Source organism: Maylandia zebra, linkage group LG3 (genome assembly GCF_041146795.1).
Source record: "Maylandia zebra isolate NMK-2024a linkage group LG3, Mzebra_GT3a, whole genome shotgun sequence".
NCBI lineage: Eukaryota > Metazoa > Chordata > Actinopteri > Cichliformes > Cichlidae > Maylandia > Maylandia zebra.
The window spans coordinates 36,695,151-36,716,256 of NC_135169.1; the positions used below are offsets into that span (position 1 = coordinate 36,695,151).

The 21,106-nt window shown below is 43.3% G+C and overlaps 1 protein-coding gene across 3 annotated transcripts in view; it reads left to right on the top strand.

Moving 5' to 3' along the window:
- The window catches only part of nwd2 (NACHT and WD repeat domain containing 2), a 59,605-nt gene extending 41,002 nt beyond the window's left edge, over window positions 1–18,603 (top strand). For all 3 annotated transcript variants that reach the window (XM_076881782.1, XM_004562697.5, XM_004562696.4), the window contains exons 5-8: window positions 1,740–1,943; window positions 3,760–3,910; window positions 5,784–6,373; window positions 10,982–18,603. In XM_076881782.1, coding sequence (XP_076737897.1) covers window positions 1,740–1,943; window positions 3,760–3,910; window positions 5,784–6,373; window positions 10,982–14,878 — 4,842 coding nt within the window. In that variant the 3' untranslated portion in view covers window positions 14,879–18,603. The remainder of the gene's footprint in view (window positions 1–1,739; window positions 1,944–3,759; window positions 3,911–5,783; window positions 6,374–10,981) is intronic.
- The last annotated feature ends 2,503 nt before the right edge of the window (window positions 18,604–21,106 follow it).

Genomic DNA, 21,106 nt, shown 5'->3' on the forward strand with positions numbered 1-21,106 from the left:
CGGCCACTTCATTAGTAACATGTTGCTAGTGCTTGGTTGGCATAACAAGTAAAAAAAAGTCTTTTTGTTTGAGTAAAAAGACAAAAATTTGATTGAGTTGTCACGAAAAAAAGTTTCTGAGCTCTGTGGGTAAAAGCGTATACTGCTTATCCACCTCATGGTGTAATCATCAGTCAACCTGACAGGTTAGCATATAGCATCAATATAGCAGCTGAAAACATCAAGTTGCTGCCATGTAATTAGCTCATATGCGCATTAACAAGCATCTGAACACACACACACACAAGGCTTCTGATTGTTGAGTAGCCAACTCAAAGTCACTGCCTTGACCGATGCTCAGGAGGTAAAGCAACTCATCTACTCATCAGAAGGTTGACGATTTGCTCTAGTCTGTATACTAAAGTACCCATAGGCAAGAAACCGAAGCCCAAATCGCTCCTTGTGCAAAAAAAAATGCTTGTTAATAAGGCATGATGTATTAATCGCTTTGGGTGCTCATGTATAGTAAGAAGGCACTAAATAAGAAGCAGTCCATTTACCTTTTTAACCTCGTTTGGATCCATTCATAAATTCAAAAAAGTTTTATTAAAATAGTGCCAAATTGCAACAGCAGAGGTCTCAAAACATAAGTTAAAGATCCTACAATAACACAGAGAAAGCCCAAAAATCAGGCAGCCACCTGTGAGCAAACGCTTGGCAACAGTGGGAAGGAAAACCTCCCCTTTAACCAGAAGAAACCTCTGACTGAACCAGGCCCATCTGCTGCGACTGGTTGGGGGTGAGGCGAGGAAGACCGGACAAGAGACAGACTTGTTAGGGCAGCGGTCTCCAACCTTTTTGCGCCACGGACCGGTTTATGCCCGACAATATTTTCATGGACCGGCCTTTAAGGTGTCTCAGATAAATACAACAAAATAAAACCAGTACCGGTACCGAAAAAAAGAAAATTTATTCATAACACACGTGAGAAGACCCAGGAAAACCGAGTAAACGATAAAAACGATAACAAAATAACGCTGAAAAACGATAAAAAACCTGAAAACTATACATTTCACACCTGAACCTCAACTCTCGCGGCCCGGTACCAAACGACTCACGGACCTGAGTTAGGGAACATAAGTGTATAGAAGTCAGCAGAACAGGTGAAACAGTATTAGGACATTTTCATGGTTCTTTACCTGCTTTTTTTAATGTCTTGAGTGTTTCTGGCTCATGTATGAAGGGTTAAACAAACAGTAACTAATAAAATAAATAACTGGTGGAAAGCTTGTGTCTCCTTCTGTAAACTAAAGGTTTCTCTTTCACAGCGCTGTATGTTGTGATATTTGTGTGATAGTGATTAACTTTTGGTGAGCATTATTTCTGAACCCTCACCGAATAAATATTTCTGTGTGGGGAAAAGAGGCGCATCATTTCCTTACTGTAACTGTCGCGTAAAGCAATTTCCATCCTCCATAAAGCTGTCATCGCTCAGCACAGGAGTGGGGATTGCGGCGGCAGTTACATCCCTGCCGTCACAAAGTGGCTGCTTGATGTGCCCACCGCACCGCGTGTGCGCCCGTGGCTCTGAAATTGCTTTAAATAAGTCGCACTGTGCGCATCATTGACTTCGCCATTCACCCCGCGCCACTGATCCAAAAAATAGAGCCCCCGAAACTGTCGCGACGAGACGCATTTCCCGCCTCTCCTTCTCACCTCGCCCTCTTCCTTTCTCTCCTTCTCCTTTTTCTTTCCATCAGGGTCTGGTGGGAGAAAAGTACGGCAGCATCCGAGTGCCGGGGGAGGTGGAATCGGCGGAGTTTGAGATGATCTTGGATGCAGCGGTGGAGGCGGGGCTGGACACACACATCCTGGAAGAGTGGTACTGCAGGGATGAAAACTCGGTGCCACCCGCATACTACCTCAAACCCAAAGCCCAAATGCTCAAGAACTACCAGAACTCTGTGAGTCCAGAGCTTCAATCGCACTCAGTCACACTAACAGGAGGCTCCCGCTGTTCGTGTCCTTGATTTTTGTGTGGAATGAATTAAATTCAGCGTGCAGGAAAAAGAAGAGCAGCTGTTCTTTGAGGTCGATGAGTGAACTTTGTCTTTTTAAATGTTTCACATCCTTGCAAATCAGCCTGAAAAGCCACTTAAAGAATCTGTTAGCAACATTTATTTTAAATAAAACGTCCAAGGTCTGCCTTTAACTTTCAAGAAGTAGTACGCCTCAGTTTTCTTAAGTACACCATCTTGATGTTCTCTTGAGCTTCGCTGAAGTAAAAAAAAAAAAGTGCTGTGAAAGACTTTGATGATAAAAATAATCACAGAGAAAATTCAAGATTTAAGCATTAAAGAGAACCAGTCGTTTTGCGTTTCCTTACTCGATGTCATACATAAACACACCGGCCATTTTTTTTAGGTACACTTCGTCGCACATTTTTTAACACAGATATTTGTAGGGTCAAAAACTTCAACCTGAGCATCAGAATGAGGAAGAAAGATCATTTTAGGTACTTTGAACATGGCGATGGAAAAATCTGAAAGTCTGAGCAACGTTTAAACAGCACAGCCTACAGCCAGGTATTGTTTCTGACCATGTCTGTCTGTGAAGGTTCTCAGTCATCCAGGTCATCGTAGTCAAAGGAGCTTGCAAAGAAAAGCGTCTGGACTTCTTTAAGTTGCTTGAAGACGTTTCACCTCTCATCCGAGAAGCTTCTTCAGTTCTAAGGTCAAATGGTGGAGAGTCCCAGATATAAACCTTTGAGTTCCCTCCCCAGACGCCTTAACGCCCACTCACATCCTGAGCCATCTGATCTCAGGAATTCGCATGATAAGGTGGGGCCAGGTTTCACAATGAGCTCACCCGAAACCCTGGCTGATTGGGACCCACACCCAGTTTCACACCTTGGCTCAGGCGATTAGAGGATCATCAGGGGGTCCTTTTGTCCCTCTGTGGGGGGTTACTCCCACTAGGTTTAAATCGGGGACTCCCCACCATTTGACCTTAGAACTGAAGAAGCTTCTCGGATGAGAGGTGAAACGTCTTCAAGCAACTTAAAGAAGTCCAGACGCTTTTCTTTGCAAGCTCCTTTGACTTCTGACCATGTCCAACCCTTTATGACCAAAGTGAACCCATCTTCTGATAACACCATGTCACAAAGCTCAGAATGTCTCACACTGGTTGTTTGAGCATGACAATGAGTTCACTGTACTCAGATGATCTCCACAGTGATCAGATCTCAGTCCAGTAGAGCATCTTTGGGATGTTGTGGAATGGGAGCTGCGTGATCCTGTCATGTCAGTATGGACAGAAATCTCTGAGGAATGTTTCCAGGACCTCGTTGAATCTGTGCCATGAAGAATTAAAGCAGTTCTGAAGGCAAAACAGGGTCTAATCATGTACTAGTGGGGCATATATAATAAGTCCAAGTAATCTCTTCAGAACATCCATGCTTCTTTGTAGACAGTTTTTGAGTGACTCTCAGTTAGAGGAATAGCTCTAATATGTTCATCTTTATGAGCAAAGAAGCCCCACCCCCTTTTCTTCAAACCTTCTGTTTGCATGTGGCAACCAATCAGAATAAAATGAACCTAAAGGGAGAGGAGCTAAAGTCAGCTTTATGATGAGCTTGTTTCATATGAAACACTTGAATGTTTCCTGTGTCGCCGCACACGTCTTCTTGCACAGAAGCGAGTGACAGCACTCGCTCCGTACATGGTAAGAGTCCATGCTGTGCAGTCAGACTGTCCTCTCTCTGCCCCCTCTTCTGCTTAGATGGAGTCAAGCAGCGTAGTCAAGACCAAGAACGACAAGGCCTGGAGGAACGTGTCAGAGGAGATCAAGAGGATCTTCCGAACGGCGGTGCTGCAGCTGCAAGAGAAAGGGACCATGAAGAGCGCTCAGGCCAAGAAATTCCTTTGCTCTGGTAAATTTCACGTCTGCTTTTTCTTTTCATGTCATACTTTTCTCGATACCTTCTTTTCAAATAGGAACACGTCTTTGTCTGCTGGACTGCTGCTCACTTTTATGTTTCTGGCTTTTCATTTGGTTTTTGAAAATTATTGGAATTTTAGATTTTAAAAAATTGATTTGTTTCTTCTGTGATACCTCGCTGGATGTTTTCAAGTTTTAAAAAGTCGGCTTGGGGTTGTTACAATGATGTTACAATAAAAGCCAGCTAATTTCTCCTTACAATTGTTCAATAATGAAAAAAGTTTGTTGGTCGCAGCCTCGATTGCTACAGTAAATAAAACACACGGTGAGTTTATTCCTAATAAATAAATTAAAAAGTTGTTTTATGCGCACAACATAAAATACCCAATTAAAGAACACTTATATGCCAAGGTTGCAACTGGCTGGAATAAAAACAACATTAACCTTTGTGGGGAACAGAAAATCACACGGCAAAGGCCGTATATTTAATAAGTGAGCCTGTCACCTTGTAACTAAATTGATAACAAGAGATGAGATGCAATCAGGATCTATCAGAGTCACCTCAGCGGACGACAGTGATTGATCGATCACATATTCGCCTCTCTTCCGAGTTATTTATCCAAGCAGCGTGTCGCAGTGTCAGACAACCCTTCTTTTTTTAATCAGAAAGAAGCTGATGGTTGCCTTTCACAACTTTTTATTATTATTTATTATTATTATTATTGTTGCGAGTCTGTTTTCTGTGTTGTCTGTGCCCCATAGCAGCAGGGGTGTGTCTAAATGGAGATGTATGTGGTGGCACTTGCCCTGGTTGTAAGTAGATGGCAACAGATTTTTGCATTTCATTCATCACAAGCAGATTTCACACAGTTGATAACGCGACTGCGTTCAATCACAAACCGACTGAATACTAGAGACTGGCTTCTGATTGTTTCTTATTTATTGCCACTTTGATGCATCAAAGTTGCTTCGAAGACAGCAACTGACTGCAATTGGTGCAGACCTGGTCCCCGTCTCAGAAGCAGTTATTTCAAAGGCAAGGATTGCGAGTTAAGTGCACAAAGTTGCAGCTGCAGTCTCCAACCATGGTGTTTTTCTAGTGTGACTGCAGAACAATGTGTCATTGCAAGTATACAATGAGAGTAATAGAATATGAATCTAAATGAACTCTCAGGGCAGCCATATTTCCAATGCATGTTTAAAATGAATAAAATAAGAAATTAAAATCATTACAACTTGCTGAAGTTGCATCTAATTTTCTGACCCTCTCTCTGCATTAAAAGTCACCTCTATAAAAGGCGGTCCATCTGCTTTTCTTTTCTGATGCTGTCACAGTGCAAGCAACACACTACTAATGACACTTTAATGACAGTCTTATCAACCAGGCACAGTTTAGTCGTTTAAATTGTGGAAATCGGGAATAATACGAGCTAATTAAGGAGTGTCGCTTAGAGTTTTATCATTTTAGATAACAAGGACGCTTCTAGTTTTTATGCACATTAATTGAAGAGTCTGTGGAGGAAGTTGTGCCGTCTCCCAGAACTCCCAGCATTCCTTTCACTCTTTGTCTCTTCCCCTCCGTCATTAGCAGACTGCCCTGTGAGCTCAGCTGAAAGCAGAGTTTCAGTCAGTGGGCTCTTTGTGGGCGAGCCTGTGATACAGTTCAGTAAAGCTGCATTGTAAGACTTTTACAAACCTTCTTGTGAATAAGATTCAAGAGAAATATAATGGGAGGCTAAAAGCTCCTTAAACCTGTTCCGTTCTGCTCGTGTCATGTCATGAATTTTTACCTTTGCAGGTTGCTCATGGGTTTTGTGTGCTACTCGAATATGATCAATTAAAAAATGTCTTTTTTCTTCTTTCAGCCTTGGAGGATGAATTAGACTTTGCCCTTGGGAAACAAACGCCTGCCTTTCTCAGGAAATGTGTCTGCTACATTCGCAAGATCTCCAACTTTGACCGCTTCGCCAAACTCCCTGAGATGGCTCGCTACATGGACATCGTGGTCAGCAGCGATCGGGTCATGCGCAACCAGGAGGCCTACGAACGCCTCCTGAAGGTGCGGGATGAGTTCATCCCCACGGTCGTGGCCGCCTCCAATCTCCGCGTCTATTCTTCTGTCACCCACTGCGACATGAAGTTAGGCTACTCCCAAGAAGTGGAAAGCCACTATGTAGAAGGTCTGTGCAAGCAGTTCTACGAGGACATGGTGGACATCATCCAGGCCACGGTCCAGCAGAACTTTGACACGGAGTCTGACCCGCTGTACGACGAGATCCTGCAGCACCTGTCCCTGTGTAAGTCCTACGCGGCCCTCTACGAGTACAAGACCGAGTCTCTGGATTACGTGCAGGAGTATCTGATGCCATCTAAGGGGAGCAGGACAAGCCCTCTAGTGGTGTACGGGGGACCCTGCACCGGAAAGACGCTGCTGCTGTCCGAGGTGGCAAAACAGGTGAGGCATGCAGGCGGTAACTTCGTCTTTTTGTGCCACCCACGTCTCAGTTTTCCTCTCATTTTGGCTCTCGCTGTGCGTTCGCGCTCGTCTGTCTGATCCAAGCATGTGTCCATCTTTGTACAACAGAGCATGAGGGAGCGTGCGACTGTTCATCTCTTCTCATCAAACGCTTGCTTGACCATCTGTGTGTCTGCCAAGAGGCAGTCCATCACCATGCACATGCTTCTAATTTCCCACGAAGCCATGCAACTGCGTGTGTACACGTTTGCCTACATCTGTGTGGAACTTCTGGAAAGTTTGCTTATTGAAACAGTTGCAATGGGTACATTTATTGTTCAGTGGAAGCCAATGTGTGTGTGTGTGGACTTCTCTTTGTGCACACGCACCTCACTCTCTGTTCACTCTCCGGCTTTTGTGTGCCATCTGGCCGCCCGGCTACATTAAGATCACACTGTAGCCAAGATCACACAGCAGACACCCACACATCCACCCCTCCTGTCCAACCTTTGTAATAAATCTCACATTTATTTTAAGCACCATTCAAGTATTTGCCCAAAAGCGGAGCTATAGAGGTGGTATAAAAATGTTACAAGGTGCAACAAAATGATGATGAAAGCCTAAAGTTCAGCGGTAAAGATTTCCGGGAGACGACAGGAAAAGTTTTAAACTTCAAAGTAAAAGGATGAGTGGGAGGGTGTAAGAAGACGCTGCAGTTTAAACAGCAACATTAAAACGATCTATGGTATGGACTGCTTATCTGTTTTCTACGATCTGGTGACTGTGGACGCCGTCCGAGTACAGTGAACTCGTTGTCGTGTTCAGGACACCAGTTTGAGATGATTGTGTTGCCATCAGAAGATGGTTCACTGTGGTCATACACAATCACACCACAGCAAGCCTGAACTGCTTTCACGTTGTTTACACCAAATTCTGACCCAACATCTGAAAGCTGCGGCAGAAATCGAGACTCATGAGATCAGGCAACATTTTTACAATCTTCTATTTTGTTTTGGTGAATCTTTTTTCAAACGTTATCCTCAGTTTCCTGTTCTTAGCTGATAGGAGAGGCACTCAGTGTGGTTTTCTGCTGCCACAGCTCATCTGCTTCAGGGATTCGCAGGTGTTTTTCTGCATATCTTAGCTGCAACAAGTGGTTATTTGACTTATTGTTGCCTTCCTATCAGCTTAAAGCAGTCTGATCTTTCCCTGATGATCTTTGATGTCAACAAGGCGTTTTCGCACAGAGATCTTTCTCTCTAAACTCTAGAGACGGTTAGTGGAAAAATCCCAGCAGATCGGCAGTTTATGGAATACTCACACCAGCATCTCTGGTACCAACAACAATGCTCAGTTTGAACTTCAGCATTAACCCGTGTATTAGTCTCCAGTCACTTTCAGCAAATTAGTAAGAAAATAAATGTATTTGAACTGTTAATAATAATAATAAGGTGTAGAAGCTTGCAGCCACTCGAGGCCGGTGTGCACGACTCACACTGGGCCTGTTGGGTTTGTTTCATTTGAATCCAAGCTTAGGCAAAGCTGGGTCTGCTGGAAAATATAGATCTGTGTTCCTCCACACTGTGGTGTGTTTGTGGAGAGAAGAGCATTTTTATTACGAAACAATTTAACGGAAATGTAAACGCTACAAATGATTATTTAATAACCGTCAGCTATGTCCTCTAAATAGCATATTTTATTACCCTGCTTCTCTGTGAAGCATCTGTGATGGAGAAGACCCGGACAGCCAGCACACAATCTTCATTTCCATCTGAAGATGAGGTGCACTGCATATCTATTTAACTATGTCTTTGATGTGTAATGTAGTATTTAGCCAGTCCCAGTCAAAATGTCCTACACTGGTGTTAGAGTTTGGACTGTTTTATTCTAGTAATACTGATTTTCTTTGCACACTTTAAGGAAGTAGCTGAAAAGAATGAAAGGACAAAGACTGGATTTTTTATTTGGAGCTTAAATACCTCAGTTCTCAGAGTAGCTTTAGGCCTCGGTCGTGTTTTATGATGATAACAAATGTGCGAGGAAATAAAACAGATTTTCATATCATCACCCAAACCACACAGAAATGCAGAATTAAGATAAATATATCGGATGATAAATTAAACTAGCCGTTAAGGAGACTTTAATAGCGTAATACACAGCAATAGGTAATGGGTTCCTAAGAGTGGAATGGCTGCTTTGGCACAGTTAGAGATTACTGGCTATGCAGAAATTAGTCTTTAGAGGCTGCTGAGTTTGCGGCTCGTGATAATCGTCGGCATTTAGTGTACTTAAGGATCGGGTTAATTAAAGTTATGCACATTTATAATCAAGTCACTTTCAAAACAAATGTGCGTTTTATAGTTCTGTGGTGTTTCTGTTGCGGTTATGTTGCATTTTATGTATGTGCTATATTAGTTGGTTGTAATTAAGATGGATGTAGCTACGCTCAGTGGTTTCAGAAGTCCTGTTTTGAAGCCTCGAGATCAACATTTTCCCCGCTGTCTGATTGGTATTTTAAAAGCCAGGCGTGGATATGACAGTGTAACAGCGTGCTCATTGGCTAATCACTTATCAATCACCTTGTTAGCCAATGAGCATATCCTGGATAATCAAAGATTGGATTAGCCGCTTTCCCATAGACTTCTTTACAGTCTTTCTTCTTCAGCTCTCGCCCCCTGGTGACCATTAAGAAGAATGCAGGCTGAAGGCACCTCGTCATCAGTGTCACGTTTCAAACCTGTAACAGCCGATTTAGACTCATTCCAGTTGGACATGGAACTGGAAACCCCTTTTAACCCTACGCCGTAACCTTCCACGTAACCTGACATGCACTTCCCGGGACATGTAACTACACGCAGGGTCAGTGCACGCCAGGACGACTGAGCAGTGTCGAAGGTTATGGGTTAAAAGAGGTTTCTGGTTACATTAAGTTATGACATAGATTCATTTTCTCTCCTGGATACTCCCTCTTTTTCTTTTTTTGATAGTTTCAGAAATGCTCCCTTCAGGAATTTGCTGACACGTTTTCATTTGGGACAGGGTTGTTATTCTCTTACTGAAACGTAACATGTGAAACAAACACCAACGAAGACTATAACAATGACGTCGCTCTTTATATAGGTTTGCAGTTGGAAAAATCTACACAGCCAAAACAATAAGAAACGGACTCTTTTTTTTATAAGTTCACAGAACGGATTATTTTGCTATCACGAAAAACGCCTGTTAGCCTTGAGAAACACATTGTCATTGTCTCACCTGGTGCCCAGGTGCTCTATGTGTGTGTGCTGCTGCTCTCTTTTGTTCATCCTGCATCTGTGTGAACATAGCTCCTCACAGCTGCTAACACACTGCTGTGTTGCCTGGCTCACTGACGTTTGTAAATGTGCAGTTCCTAGTGTTAGAAATCCTTTATTTTGTGTGCCATACTGTTTGCTCTGCTGAACAACTTCTGTGTTACTGTTAACTGTCGTCTTTCATTGATGTAAGTCAGTCATGTGATTACAGCTGTGAGTGAGAAGCGTGCACAGTTAATACCATTTGCAGCAGAATGTCACCTCCCCTTGATCCTGGTTCTGCTGGAAGTTTCTTCCTGTTAAAAGGGAGTTTTTTCTTCTCCCTGTCAACAAGTGCTTGCTCGTAGGGAGTTATGTGATTATTTATAATTTCTCTGTATTATTGTAGGCTCTTTACATTACCATATAAACACCCAGCACCAGCCTGGTGTTCCAGGTTTGCAGAAGCAAAGCTTTTAAACATTTTCTACAGTGTTATGAGTTTGCTGTTTTATTGCATTTCAAGTCCTTCAAATTCATTTTTTTTTTTTTTTACTTCTATGTTGGTAATAAAAGCCTGGACACCTTGAACGCAGCGTTGCTAAAATAAACCGATTGTGCACAAAGACAGCCTGTTGTGAGGATGTCTATCATTATAATGTGCTGAAGTACAGTTAGCGTCATGCAGTAACTTTAAAAAATATTTATCTTTGAGCACAGGAAACTGAGACTTTGTATTTGACAGTATACTATTCAAACAGAAGGTCTTAGAAACAAAAGCCGTGCTCTAATGTAAACCTGCCTGAGAATAAAGGCTGTTATCTTCTGCCTGCTGAGTTAAATAAAGGTGCCAGACACTGTTTGAGGAAAAATGTTAAATGATTTTTCTACACATATGTTTGGTCTTTGATATTTACAGTTTTATAAATTCAGCGTCTGCTCACATTCCTTACCCGCAGAATGAGGAATGGAGATGCAAACACATGTAAAACATAACATTTTAAATACGCAGTAGACCGAATCTGTCTGTGTGTGTCTGTCTTTTTCTCTCCCTCTCTCTCAAACTCACTGAAAGTCAAATGTGGAGTGTCTTCGTGTTGCCCTGAATATGTCAGTTAACATTTTTAATGTCAAATGAAATCTCTTCTGGGCCATTTAATGAATTCATGACTGAAATTATAAGATCACTATAGCTTCAAAACTAGAGTAGTTCTCATTTACAGAATATTTTAACGGAGTGTTACACATTACACATGTCCAGTAACTAGAAAATGATTAAAAATGGTTTCCATGTTGGATTTATCCATAGTAATAATCTCTCAATGCTGTTTTTCAGGCCTACACGTGGCTGCAGAAAGAGATGGGCCCTGAAAGCGACCCAGTGGTCATTGTTCGTTATATCGGCTCCAGCCAGCTCTCCACAGACCTACGAACCCTCCTCCAGAGCATCTGTGAACAGATTGCATTAAACTACCGCTGCCTGATTCACTTTTTGCCTAACAAGATTCAGGAGATGAAGGAACTCCTGATCAACCTCTTAGGGGAACCGTCATTCCACAGGCCCTTGGTCATTGTCCTAGATGCCCTGGAGCAGCTCTCTGAAGCTGATGAAGCTCGCAAGCTGTGGTGGCTCCCCATACACCTCCCTCGGACGGTCCGCATTGTGGTGTCAACATTGCCCAATAAACACGGCATCCTGCAGAAGCTTCGCCACCTCATCCATGATGAGGGGTATTACGTTGAATTAATCCAGAGAGACCGCAAAGTCTGCAGTCAGACATTAAAGCAGCAACTGCTGGGGGTGAAGAGAAAGGTCACCTCAGGCCAGCAGATCTATGTCAATGAGGCACTTGCCAAGTGTACTTTGCCAATGTTTGTTAACCTCATCTACAGGGAAGTAGTTCACTGGAGGTCACATAAAGATGTGGACGATAAGTCGCTCTGTTCGACGGTGCACGAAAGCATAGAGCAGTTGTTCTACTCTGTGGAAAACAAGTTAGGCCAACGATTTGTCTTCAGAGCACTAGGGTATATCACCATGGCCAAGGCTGGGCTAACTGAAGTTGAGCTGGAAGATATCCTGTCCCTTGATAACATAGTTCTTGGTGATGTCATTGTGGCAACTTACCTCAAAAACCCATTGAGAATCGCCTATGACTTGATTGCGAAGCTCAGAGAGGAGCTTGAGGGGTATCTGGTGGAACGTCAGGTACGGAACGTCACTTTGATGGTCTGGGCCAACAGGCACCTGCACCTTATTGCCCAGAAGCTGTACCTTAGCAATGAGGAGGACGTGCATCAGATGCATAGCCTCTTAGCTGAGTATTTTCTAGGGGCATGGTCAGGGGGCAGAAAGAAGATCTTTACCTATGATAACAACCATTTCACTTCCTTGAACATTTCTCATCACAAAAACCCTCACCATCAGCAGTCCCATGAAAAGACATCTTCTGATAAGTACTCCTATGACAGACAGACTCCTGAACAACCTTGGGTGTTCCAGTGCAACCTTTTGGAGCCTGACATTTTCTTTGTCAACCACAGAAAAATGACAGAGCTGGTGTACCACCTTACCAGGAGTGGGCGTACAGATGACCTCATGTTTGGTGTCATAATGAACTTCAGCTGGCTCTACACAATGATCAAGATTGGCCAGTTTGAAAAGACTCTAACAGACATTGACCTAGCTTACAGTTACACCCAAGAGAAAGAGCTGAAGTTTTTAGCCACAACTCTCCGTAGCATCAAAGTAAAAGTGCTGAAGAATCCGGCGTCGCTGTCTGCAGAGCTGCAGCAAAGACTTCTGCCAGTTGTCACCTCCCTGCCTAAACTCAGACACCTCCTTCTGGAGTGTGACAAAGATGGCCCAAAGTACTGCTCTATTGTGCCTCTCCACTCCTCTATGGATGTTACTTACAGTCCAGAGAGGCTTCCTCTTTGCTCCAGCTACATGCAGATTGTGGAGATCCTGCCCACTCTAGCCCCAAACATAGTCCTCGTAGCACTGGAAGATGGATCTGTCAGCACCTGGGATGTAGAGAGCAGGCAACTTCTACGGCAGATCGACACAGCCAGATCTGTTGTGCTGGGAATCAGGTTAACCTCTGATGAGAAGTATCTGGTTGTGGCCACAACTAAAAACACACTGCTCATCTATGATAATCACAAGTCCTGCCTTTTATCTGAGGTTGAAATCAAGGGCTCCAAGCATGCTGGCATCACTGGTGGCGTTGCTTTCATTAACGGTTTTACTTTATCTACCCATCATGCTTTGGCATGGCTTGAGGCTAGTAAAGATGTGAACGTCATTGACCTCCTCTATGGTTGGCCTTTGTACCAGTTCCACTGCTGGTATGAGGTGACTTGTGTCCAGTGCTCGCCAGATGGAATGTATGCCTTCTGTGGCCAGTACCTCAACACGGTCTCCATCTTTCATCTTGGAAATGGTGACAAGTTGGCCACTGTGACGTCTGAGTTTTCTGGAGGGTTTGTCAAGTCCATTCTTGTACTCGACACTCTCAGCCAAATGGTGATGATTGACAATGAAGGCAGTTTGTCCGTGTGGAACACCAAAGAGGTCACTAACCCGAAGCTGATGGAGGATTATGATTGTAGAGGGGATGAGACCGAAGTAGTGGGCATTGAGTTAGCAGAAGACCAACGTTCCATTCTCATTTGCAAGGCTCGAAGTATAGAGGTGCTGGACACAAAAGTATGGAAGATGGTAGAAAAGTTTAAAGCCAAACGTAGTGAACGCTTTGTTGCCGCTGTACTCTCCAAGAATGGCCAAAGCATTGTGGCCTCCATGGAAAATACCTCCTCTATCTTTGTCTGGAGGAGAGACAGTGGACAGTGCATGGCTAGCCTGATTGAGATCTCAGGGGCTATCGTGAAACTCATCAAATCAATCCACCACAACTTGCTCCTTTCGGTTGCCAGCAGTGGAGTTCTGTCTGTTTGGGACATTGATATCATCACCGCCATGTCCAACATTGACAAAACAGGGAAGAAGATCCAGACCTTGCAGCTGTCTGGCAGAGAGGACTATGTGTTTACCATGGACGGCTCAGAAGCTGTCCACAAGTGGAACTTTAGCACTGGCTTCATTGAGACAGTCTTTAAGCACGAGGGCATAGTAGAGAACTGTGTCCTAACCTCCTCAGGGGATCTCATGGTGACTTCGGATGACAAGTCCAGTCAGTATGTCTGGCAAACCAACACAGGAGAAAACATCTTCCGCATCAATGGACAGAGAATATCACAATTGTTAATTACGCACAATGACCAGTTTGTGGTGTCCCTTTGTGAGCAGAATGCCTCCAGAGTGTGGAGGCTTGCTACGGGGCACAAAGTCTGCAACATCTTAGTTACCCTCCAGAATGCACTGATCACCACAGCGAACACTTTCCTTGTGGGAACGTCAAAAAACAAGCTTCTCGCTGTCAGCCTGTGGTCAGGCAGCGTATCAAAGAAGTTTGTCTGCGATGATGGCATTACCATTGTCAACTTCAAACTCATTCCCGACTGCCCTGACTGTGTAGTCTTCATCACGTCCACCGAGACAGTCTTCATCTGGAGCGTTGCAGATGAGTCCGTTTGCAGGAGAGTCCAGTTGCCAGCCAATTTCCTCAAAAATCTAGAGGACTTCCAAATCTCACCCAACGGAAAATTAGGGATTGTCTCCAAAGGTGACGAGAATATTAATGTCTTGGACCTTCACAGTGGGAAGCTCAGGCTTGTTCATGCCGCCGGTATAATTTGGCGTCAGAAGTTATCAAGAGATGGGCGTTACCTTGTATACATATGTTTCCGGAACTGTGACGAAGACGACGACGCGGGCGTTGTGTCCAACCTGATCGTGATGCGCCTTGCCGATGGCAAGAGCATTGGCACATGCTCGCTTTACAAGACCCCCACCTTCCTGTCTCTCTCCCAGCGAGCACTAAACATCATCATCGGCTTTGAGGACGGCAGCATTGGCACGTACACAGTAGTGGATCGTGTGGATGCTGCCCTCAAGATAAAGATAGCCACCTCCAACAGCCGCCAGATTGTCAACAATGCCTCCCAGAAGGTCCGTCCCAAATGCAGCAATCATTCCTTTAAGACTGTTGCCGACTGCATTTGGAGAGAGTCAACAGAGGTCTTTTCCAGGGACAGCCCCATCAACGTGTCCGACTCTGGAGAAGGTGAGTCGACAACACCTACGAAAAAGACTGAACTGCTGCAGTGACAGGTGGAGAACAGAGGAGTGGGAGGAGCTAAGGTGGGAGGGCGGAGACAGGCGACAAAGCTTAGAATCTCTGGGGTCGCAGTTGATTCTTGTTTACAGCCACGTGATTCAGCTGCAGATGTCAGCCCTATGGGTAGTTAATGGGCCGACCGGTTTTTATCGCTGCACTCAAGTTATGTATGAATTACTTCCAACTTACGACATACTTTGTTTTACGCATTAAGACTGTTAGAAAATACTGTTTTTTCAAAAGAAAACACATGTAAATCGTGTGAAGTATTAGTTTGCCATTATGTGTCCTTTTGCATTTGAAGAACAAAGTTATGATTCAGAAGTCTCGTTCAAACATTTACAAAGCCATTCCAGTGATCTCAGCCACTATCATCCTACCATATCTTTATTTATATTGTGCACATTAAGCCATACTGTTGTTCGTAAAAGAGTATATTCATGTTTGTATTAATATCAGGCTGTACTGTACAAAATGGAAGAACTATGAACATATGTACATGTCTCTTTTTGGCTGCTGCAATTTGTCCTTAAAAAAACTAAACAAAAAAGTTATGTTGTGCTTAATGCAATCAAAGTGAGTGCCTGGAATTTAAAATGTTCTTTATGTGCAGATTACAAGATTTATGAAAATGCAGGGAATTTGTACACACAGTCTACGCACCGTTGCATAATACTTGCATTGACGCCAGATGTGAGCGATCAGTGTACTGGTCAACAACGCGGGAGATGGAAGGCATTGCTCTCTGTAACGATAGTTGTAGAAATTTCTTGGAACAGTTTACGTAAATTGGATGTGAATTTGCCTGCAGTTCCATCAGTTTGTCTGCTGTTCGTTTTTTTAAGGGAAACACCACTATTGAGCATAAAAGTAGCATAGCACCATGCACATTCACGCCTTAACCAGTGTATTTGCTTTAGGCTTAGTGGCGTTTGTTCAAGTGTTTCAGTATTAAAGAAAAGAGTGATTAGCCCAATGTTTCTCTGAAACAGCTCGGCCGTGTGAATATATTTAGAAGTGTAGGCTGTAGGTGGAAGCACTTTATAAGTGGTTTTTGTGAGAAATTATTAGATTTATTCATATGAGACGTATAAATTGTTGAAAGTGATCTAGGTTTGTCTTAAGATTTATCTACAGAAAGACACAAGCTATTCGGACACTTGCAGGCTACAGCGGGCTCACTTGAAATGCTAGTCTCTTCATATGTGCCTGGTATCATTACAAATGTCGATGCTGTCGTTTTAGCAGCTGACGTCATAGTGGAACAGCTTTGGTAATCAGTGGTATTAAATATGGGTCGGTACTTGACATTGTTTGTCACCCTGTGTAAAAACTTTGGACAAGACACTGAAGATTCTGAATGTGGAGGGAAAATGTATCATGTGGTGGATATTTCAGCACAGATGTAAAGCAGAAGTTACATTTTAAATGTACATTTTTAAGTTGGACTTCCTGCTTTTATTTCAAATTGCGTGCCACGTTGACACCGTTACATTTTTCTTACACATTCACCAACTTTAGTTTTCATGCTGTGTTTTTTTCCACAACTTTTCAGAAGGTGATTTCTAAATTGTTTCTGAGCTCTATTAAAGTCATTCTAGAAGAAAATCTCACCACTCAGCAGCCATCTTGCTAACACCTCCGGGCCCTTAAAACAAGTGCTAACAAGACCAACTCCTTATCTAAGTCAGTGGGGTGAGACCCATTACTTTAATCCTGTCGAGGCCACTTCAGCCAAAATGGGATTTGTATCCTGTCTGCAGTAACTTTTATGTGGTCCAAGGTGCCTCGGACCTTCCAACCCGTCCATATGTTGAAAGCTGGGAGGGGAGCAGCAACACCTTAACAAAGCAGACTGAGCACCAGTGGCATTAGACAGAGTTGGCCAATAGTGGGTTGCAAAGAATCTTGCAGATGCAATTGCACACCCTAACTGAAGGCTACTTTCAGCCACTCCTTTATTCAAACGGGGTCCCAGCGTGTAGTTCCACATATTTGATTTGGCAGATTTTTATACCGGCAACCACTGAGGCATTTCTGTCTCCTCCCAGGATCAAACTAGGGGTCTTTCGCTTGTTAAAAAAAGGGTAAAGTACCACACTATGGAGCCACTTATTGAATTTTGCACATAGGATGGACAGAAGAGAATCAGCTGATCCATCAAATTATGCCCATTTTCAGTGATCACCTGCAACAGCAGTTACAAAGTTTAGTGACTTTGCTTTTACTAAGTTTGCACAACTTTATGGCTCAGTCTTGAGTGCCAATTTGAGCAACAGCTCTGGATCATCCTAAGAGAGCACACGCAAGTATTGGACAGCAGCTCTTAATTTTCAGCAGTCTGTCTTTACAAACATTTATGAAAGATTGAGTCTTGAAGAGCTCACTGAATTTGAGCGTGGTGCTGTAGTAGGATTCCACTGTTTCAAAAAATCTGTAAAACTTCCTAGATATTCCACCATCAGTTGTAAGTGTGGGTGGGAATGAGGAGTTTGGGAACCCCAGCAGCACAGGCACGAAGTGGCAGACTACCTAACAATAAAAAGCACGGTTGTTGATTGAGCTCCAAACCTCCTCTGGCATTAACGTCGGCACAAAAACTGTGTGCTGGGAGCTTCGTCGCATGGGTTTGCATGGCTGAGCAGCTCCCGCAGCTGTAGCGTGTTGCTGGCTCAGTACTTTCGTCCACGTAGCGTATTTCCAGCTTCTGCTGCAGCTCTTTGGAGAGGTGGGAAGCACGGCCATCTTTAAACATTCGTGTCTCTCTCTGATCTTTTTGACCCTTGCCCGATAAATCGGACCCTGATAACATTATGACATGTTGAGATCAGCTGACAGTCTGAAGGAATATTGGAACATCTTTGAGCTCGTACCTTGCAGGTGCCATGGGTGGCTTTTCTTTTATCTCTTTTCAAAGCATGACTGTAATTGAATTTGTCTCAAGCAGTGTTGAGCTGTGGCGAGTCCAAACTTTACCGAGGCATGACAGAAACAAAAAACACACACTTTCACTTTGACATATACTTTTTAAAGGGCTATTCCATCTTATTCTATGTTTACCAGTTTTGAAGAGTTAAGATAAAGGCCCTTGGATAATTTCAAACTAAGTAGCAGCACCGAGCTTTAAAACACTTTATTTCCCTCCGACTCAAGACTTTAAAAAAAGATATTCTTTCAAGTAATTTGCCAAAGTCCCGATTATAGTTTGTGATTTACTTTTGTCGACAGTTGTTTCTGAGGCTTGTACTGTAATTATATTGTTACCAAATCGTTTCAGTGTTCGACTGTGATTATGTTTATGATAGAGAAAAACTTGCTATCTTTGCTAAAGAAGTTTAAAAAAAAAAAAAAGAGTCCTCTTATAAAATATATCGGAATGCCAGTTTAAGAGTATATTTGAATGTGTCCATATGGAAGCCAGTAAAAATTATTGTATGTTAAGTAACTTGAATGACTTTTAATAACTTACATGTTTGCAACTCATAGTTGACATACTGGTAATGAATGTTTCTATGTATTCTTATCGTCAGGACTGACTTACCTGTTTAGAGATTTATATTTTCATAAATGTTGTACTTACATTTTGTTACAGAGTTGTTTAACTGGAAATTCAAAGAGAAAAAGAAACTTATGTCTGAAGCAATATGAACCTAGTGTGTATGCATTGTTTGTATGAAAATTTTAATGTAATAAAATGGTTCACTTTTTGCCTCCACGCTGCCACCGCCTCTGGCCTTTTCTTTCGTTTTTGCTTTCTGCAACTAGAGGTTGCTGGACCACATTGTCATCGAGTGTCTTCTTTTAGAAATGAAAGCGTTCTTCTTGTGTGTCGAGAGATTCTCTGCTCAGCTCATTCCTGAAGTGCCGGTAGGTGTAAATGAAGTTGCAGAGCATGCTGTGAAACAGAAAATTCGTGAAGGTTTGTTTTTTTCCCCCCGGAGAGCCAGAAAACATTGACAGAGCTGACAGCCTTAAACACACACACACACTGAACCGAGCTGTAAAATCATTTGATTGGTCAGTAATTGCTCTTCTGCACAAGATGCCCAATGCCAGACAAGCGTGGCGAATATCTCTCCAACGCCGGCTGACGTTGTCATTGTAATTAGGCGATGCGTGTGCGGTGCACCTGTACGCTGCCCTGCACTTGCACACGCTCGCCGAGACACACAAACCTGCACCGTAAACACATCCAGGATCAACCCGTGATTAGCCAATAAAATCCTGTTGCTTTGGGCTACCATTTTAATTTCCCAGTGGTCTAACTCTAAGCAGATCCGTGTGTGTGACCGTGTGTGTGTGTGTGTGTCCTGTCTCCACAGCAACATCAGGTCCACAGCAGTCACAGGCTTGGCCACGCCTCCTATTGTAATGACGGTGAGCTCATGTCTGTTGGCTGTTGGGGCTGCTTCCAGTCATTAGGACAACAAGGGCTTGACTATCGCTAGCACATTCCACCTGCAGAGCCACACAGGCCTGTAATTACACCACTTTGTTTGTTCAATGGGAGGTCTCTGCAGGTCACATGGTGCACCGATGTGTGCGCGTGCATGCATGTTTGTCCTACAATAGGTACAGTTTGTCATTACCTTTTATTTACCCAGCCCTATAAATAGCCACTTCACTGTCAGCAGCATTGAGCCGTCCTTTTTGTCATCCTTGTATTTTTTCAAGTGTGACCTGTATTTCCTGTGATGGGAAAGCCTGTGACTCACCCATATCTTCCTCTCTCCCCCTCCCTACAAGTACACTGTGGCACACCAGATAAACCAGCCACAACTAAACACTAACCCCACGGGCACCTGAAATTTAAACAAACTCTGCTTAAAAAGAAAAGAGAGAAAAAAAACCCTGAATCCTATGGTTGTAAGACGCTTTGTATTTGCCTAACTAAAAGCTTTTCGCCAAATACGGGGTGTTTGCACAGGGAGATCACATCAATCTTGTGCCAGTTGCGGGCAAATATTGTATCTGCGAGGAGAGTTACGATGAATCCCATAAATGGAGCGCTCATCTCTCATCATCTCGTATTCTCTCCTCTCATCAGCCCGTTGCAGAAGCCCCAAACCTCAGTTACAACTACCAACAAGCCCTGACCTAGTTCCTCTGAAGCACGCCGGGAGCAGAGACGTGTGAGGAAGGCGCTCCTGTCCGAGTCTGCACCTCTGTTTCCATTCCAGGTGAACAGCTGGAAATGGGAGATGTTCGAGGAGCTGTTTGCTCGTGACAGATTAAAGAGATTACAGTGTCTGCCGTGCGCTGCAGCATTTAGGGGAGAGTTGATGTGATCACAGAAGAGAAAGTCAGACATTATATGGGGTGGACAGCGACCTTCATTTACTAATTGTTCTTATTTTTCTTCTGTTTTCTTGCTTTATATCGATCGGATCAGTGACAAAATTTAGGAGGCAAACACTGGTCTAGCCGTGACTCAGTTCATGTCAAAGTCCATGTACGTTTCTGCAGACTGACACGTCACGCCCGACAATGAGGATATTCAACAGTGTGACATGGGATCAAAGCTTTCTGAAACTGCAGAAGTGACTAAGCTTTAATAAGTGTTGTTGTTTTGGCAGGAGAAAAGGTCAAGACCACAAAGTCGGGGTTTTTGAAACCATGAATGTTTGCCTTTAGAAAGCCCAAAGCTGAATCCTTGACCTTGGAAACAGCAGGGGAGAAAAACATCGGACCACATTTAGTAGCTTTTTACACAGATACTAAAGGTGGTGGAACAGTTTCAAAAGCGTGGCATGAGCTATTTTCTTAGCTGCTATAGAGTTGAAACAAAACGCAATGAAATATAAGTATTTTTTTAGGTTAAAACAAAATCTTGCTGTAAGAATATAGGCATTTAAATGTTACGTAAAGTATTTGAAAGTTGAGAGAAATACATGTCTTAGGTGCACCTTGGTAGTAGTCGGTTAGAACCTTTTTCCTTCTGGACTACCTTCATTCTTTGTGGCATAGATTCAACAAGATGCTGGAAACGTTCAGGGATTTTGGTCCACGTTGACATGATAGCATCATCTGTAATGCCAGTCTTCCCGTCTGCAAACAGCGAGCCCAGCACAAACATGCTCTGTTGGATCTGGTGACTGTGGAGGTTACTTAAGTACAGAGAACTCTTTGTCCTGTTTAAGAAACCAGTTTGACTTTTTTGACTTAGCGTGCTATCCTGCTGGCAGCAGCCATCACAACATGGCTACACCCTTACACCA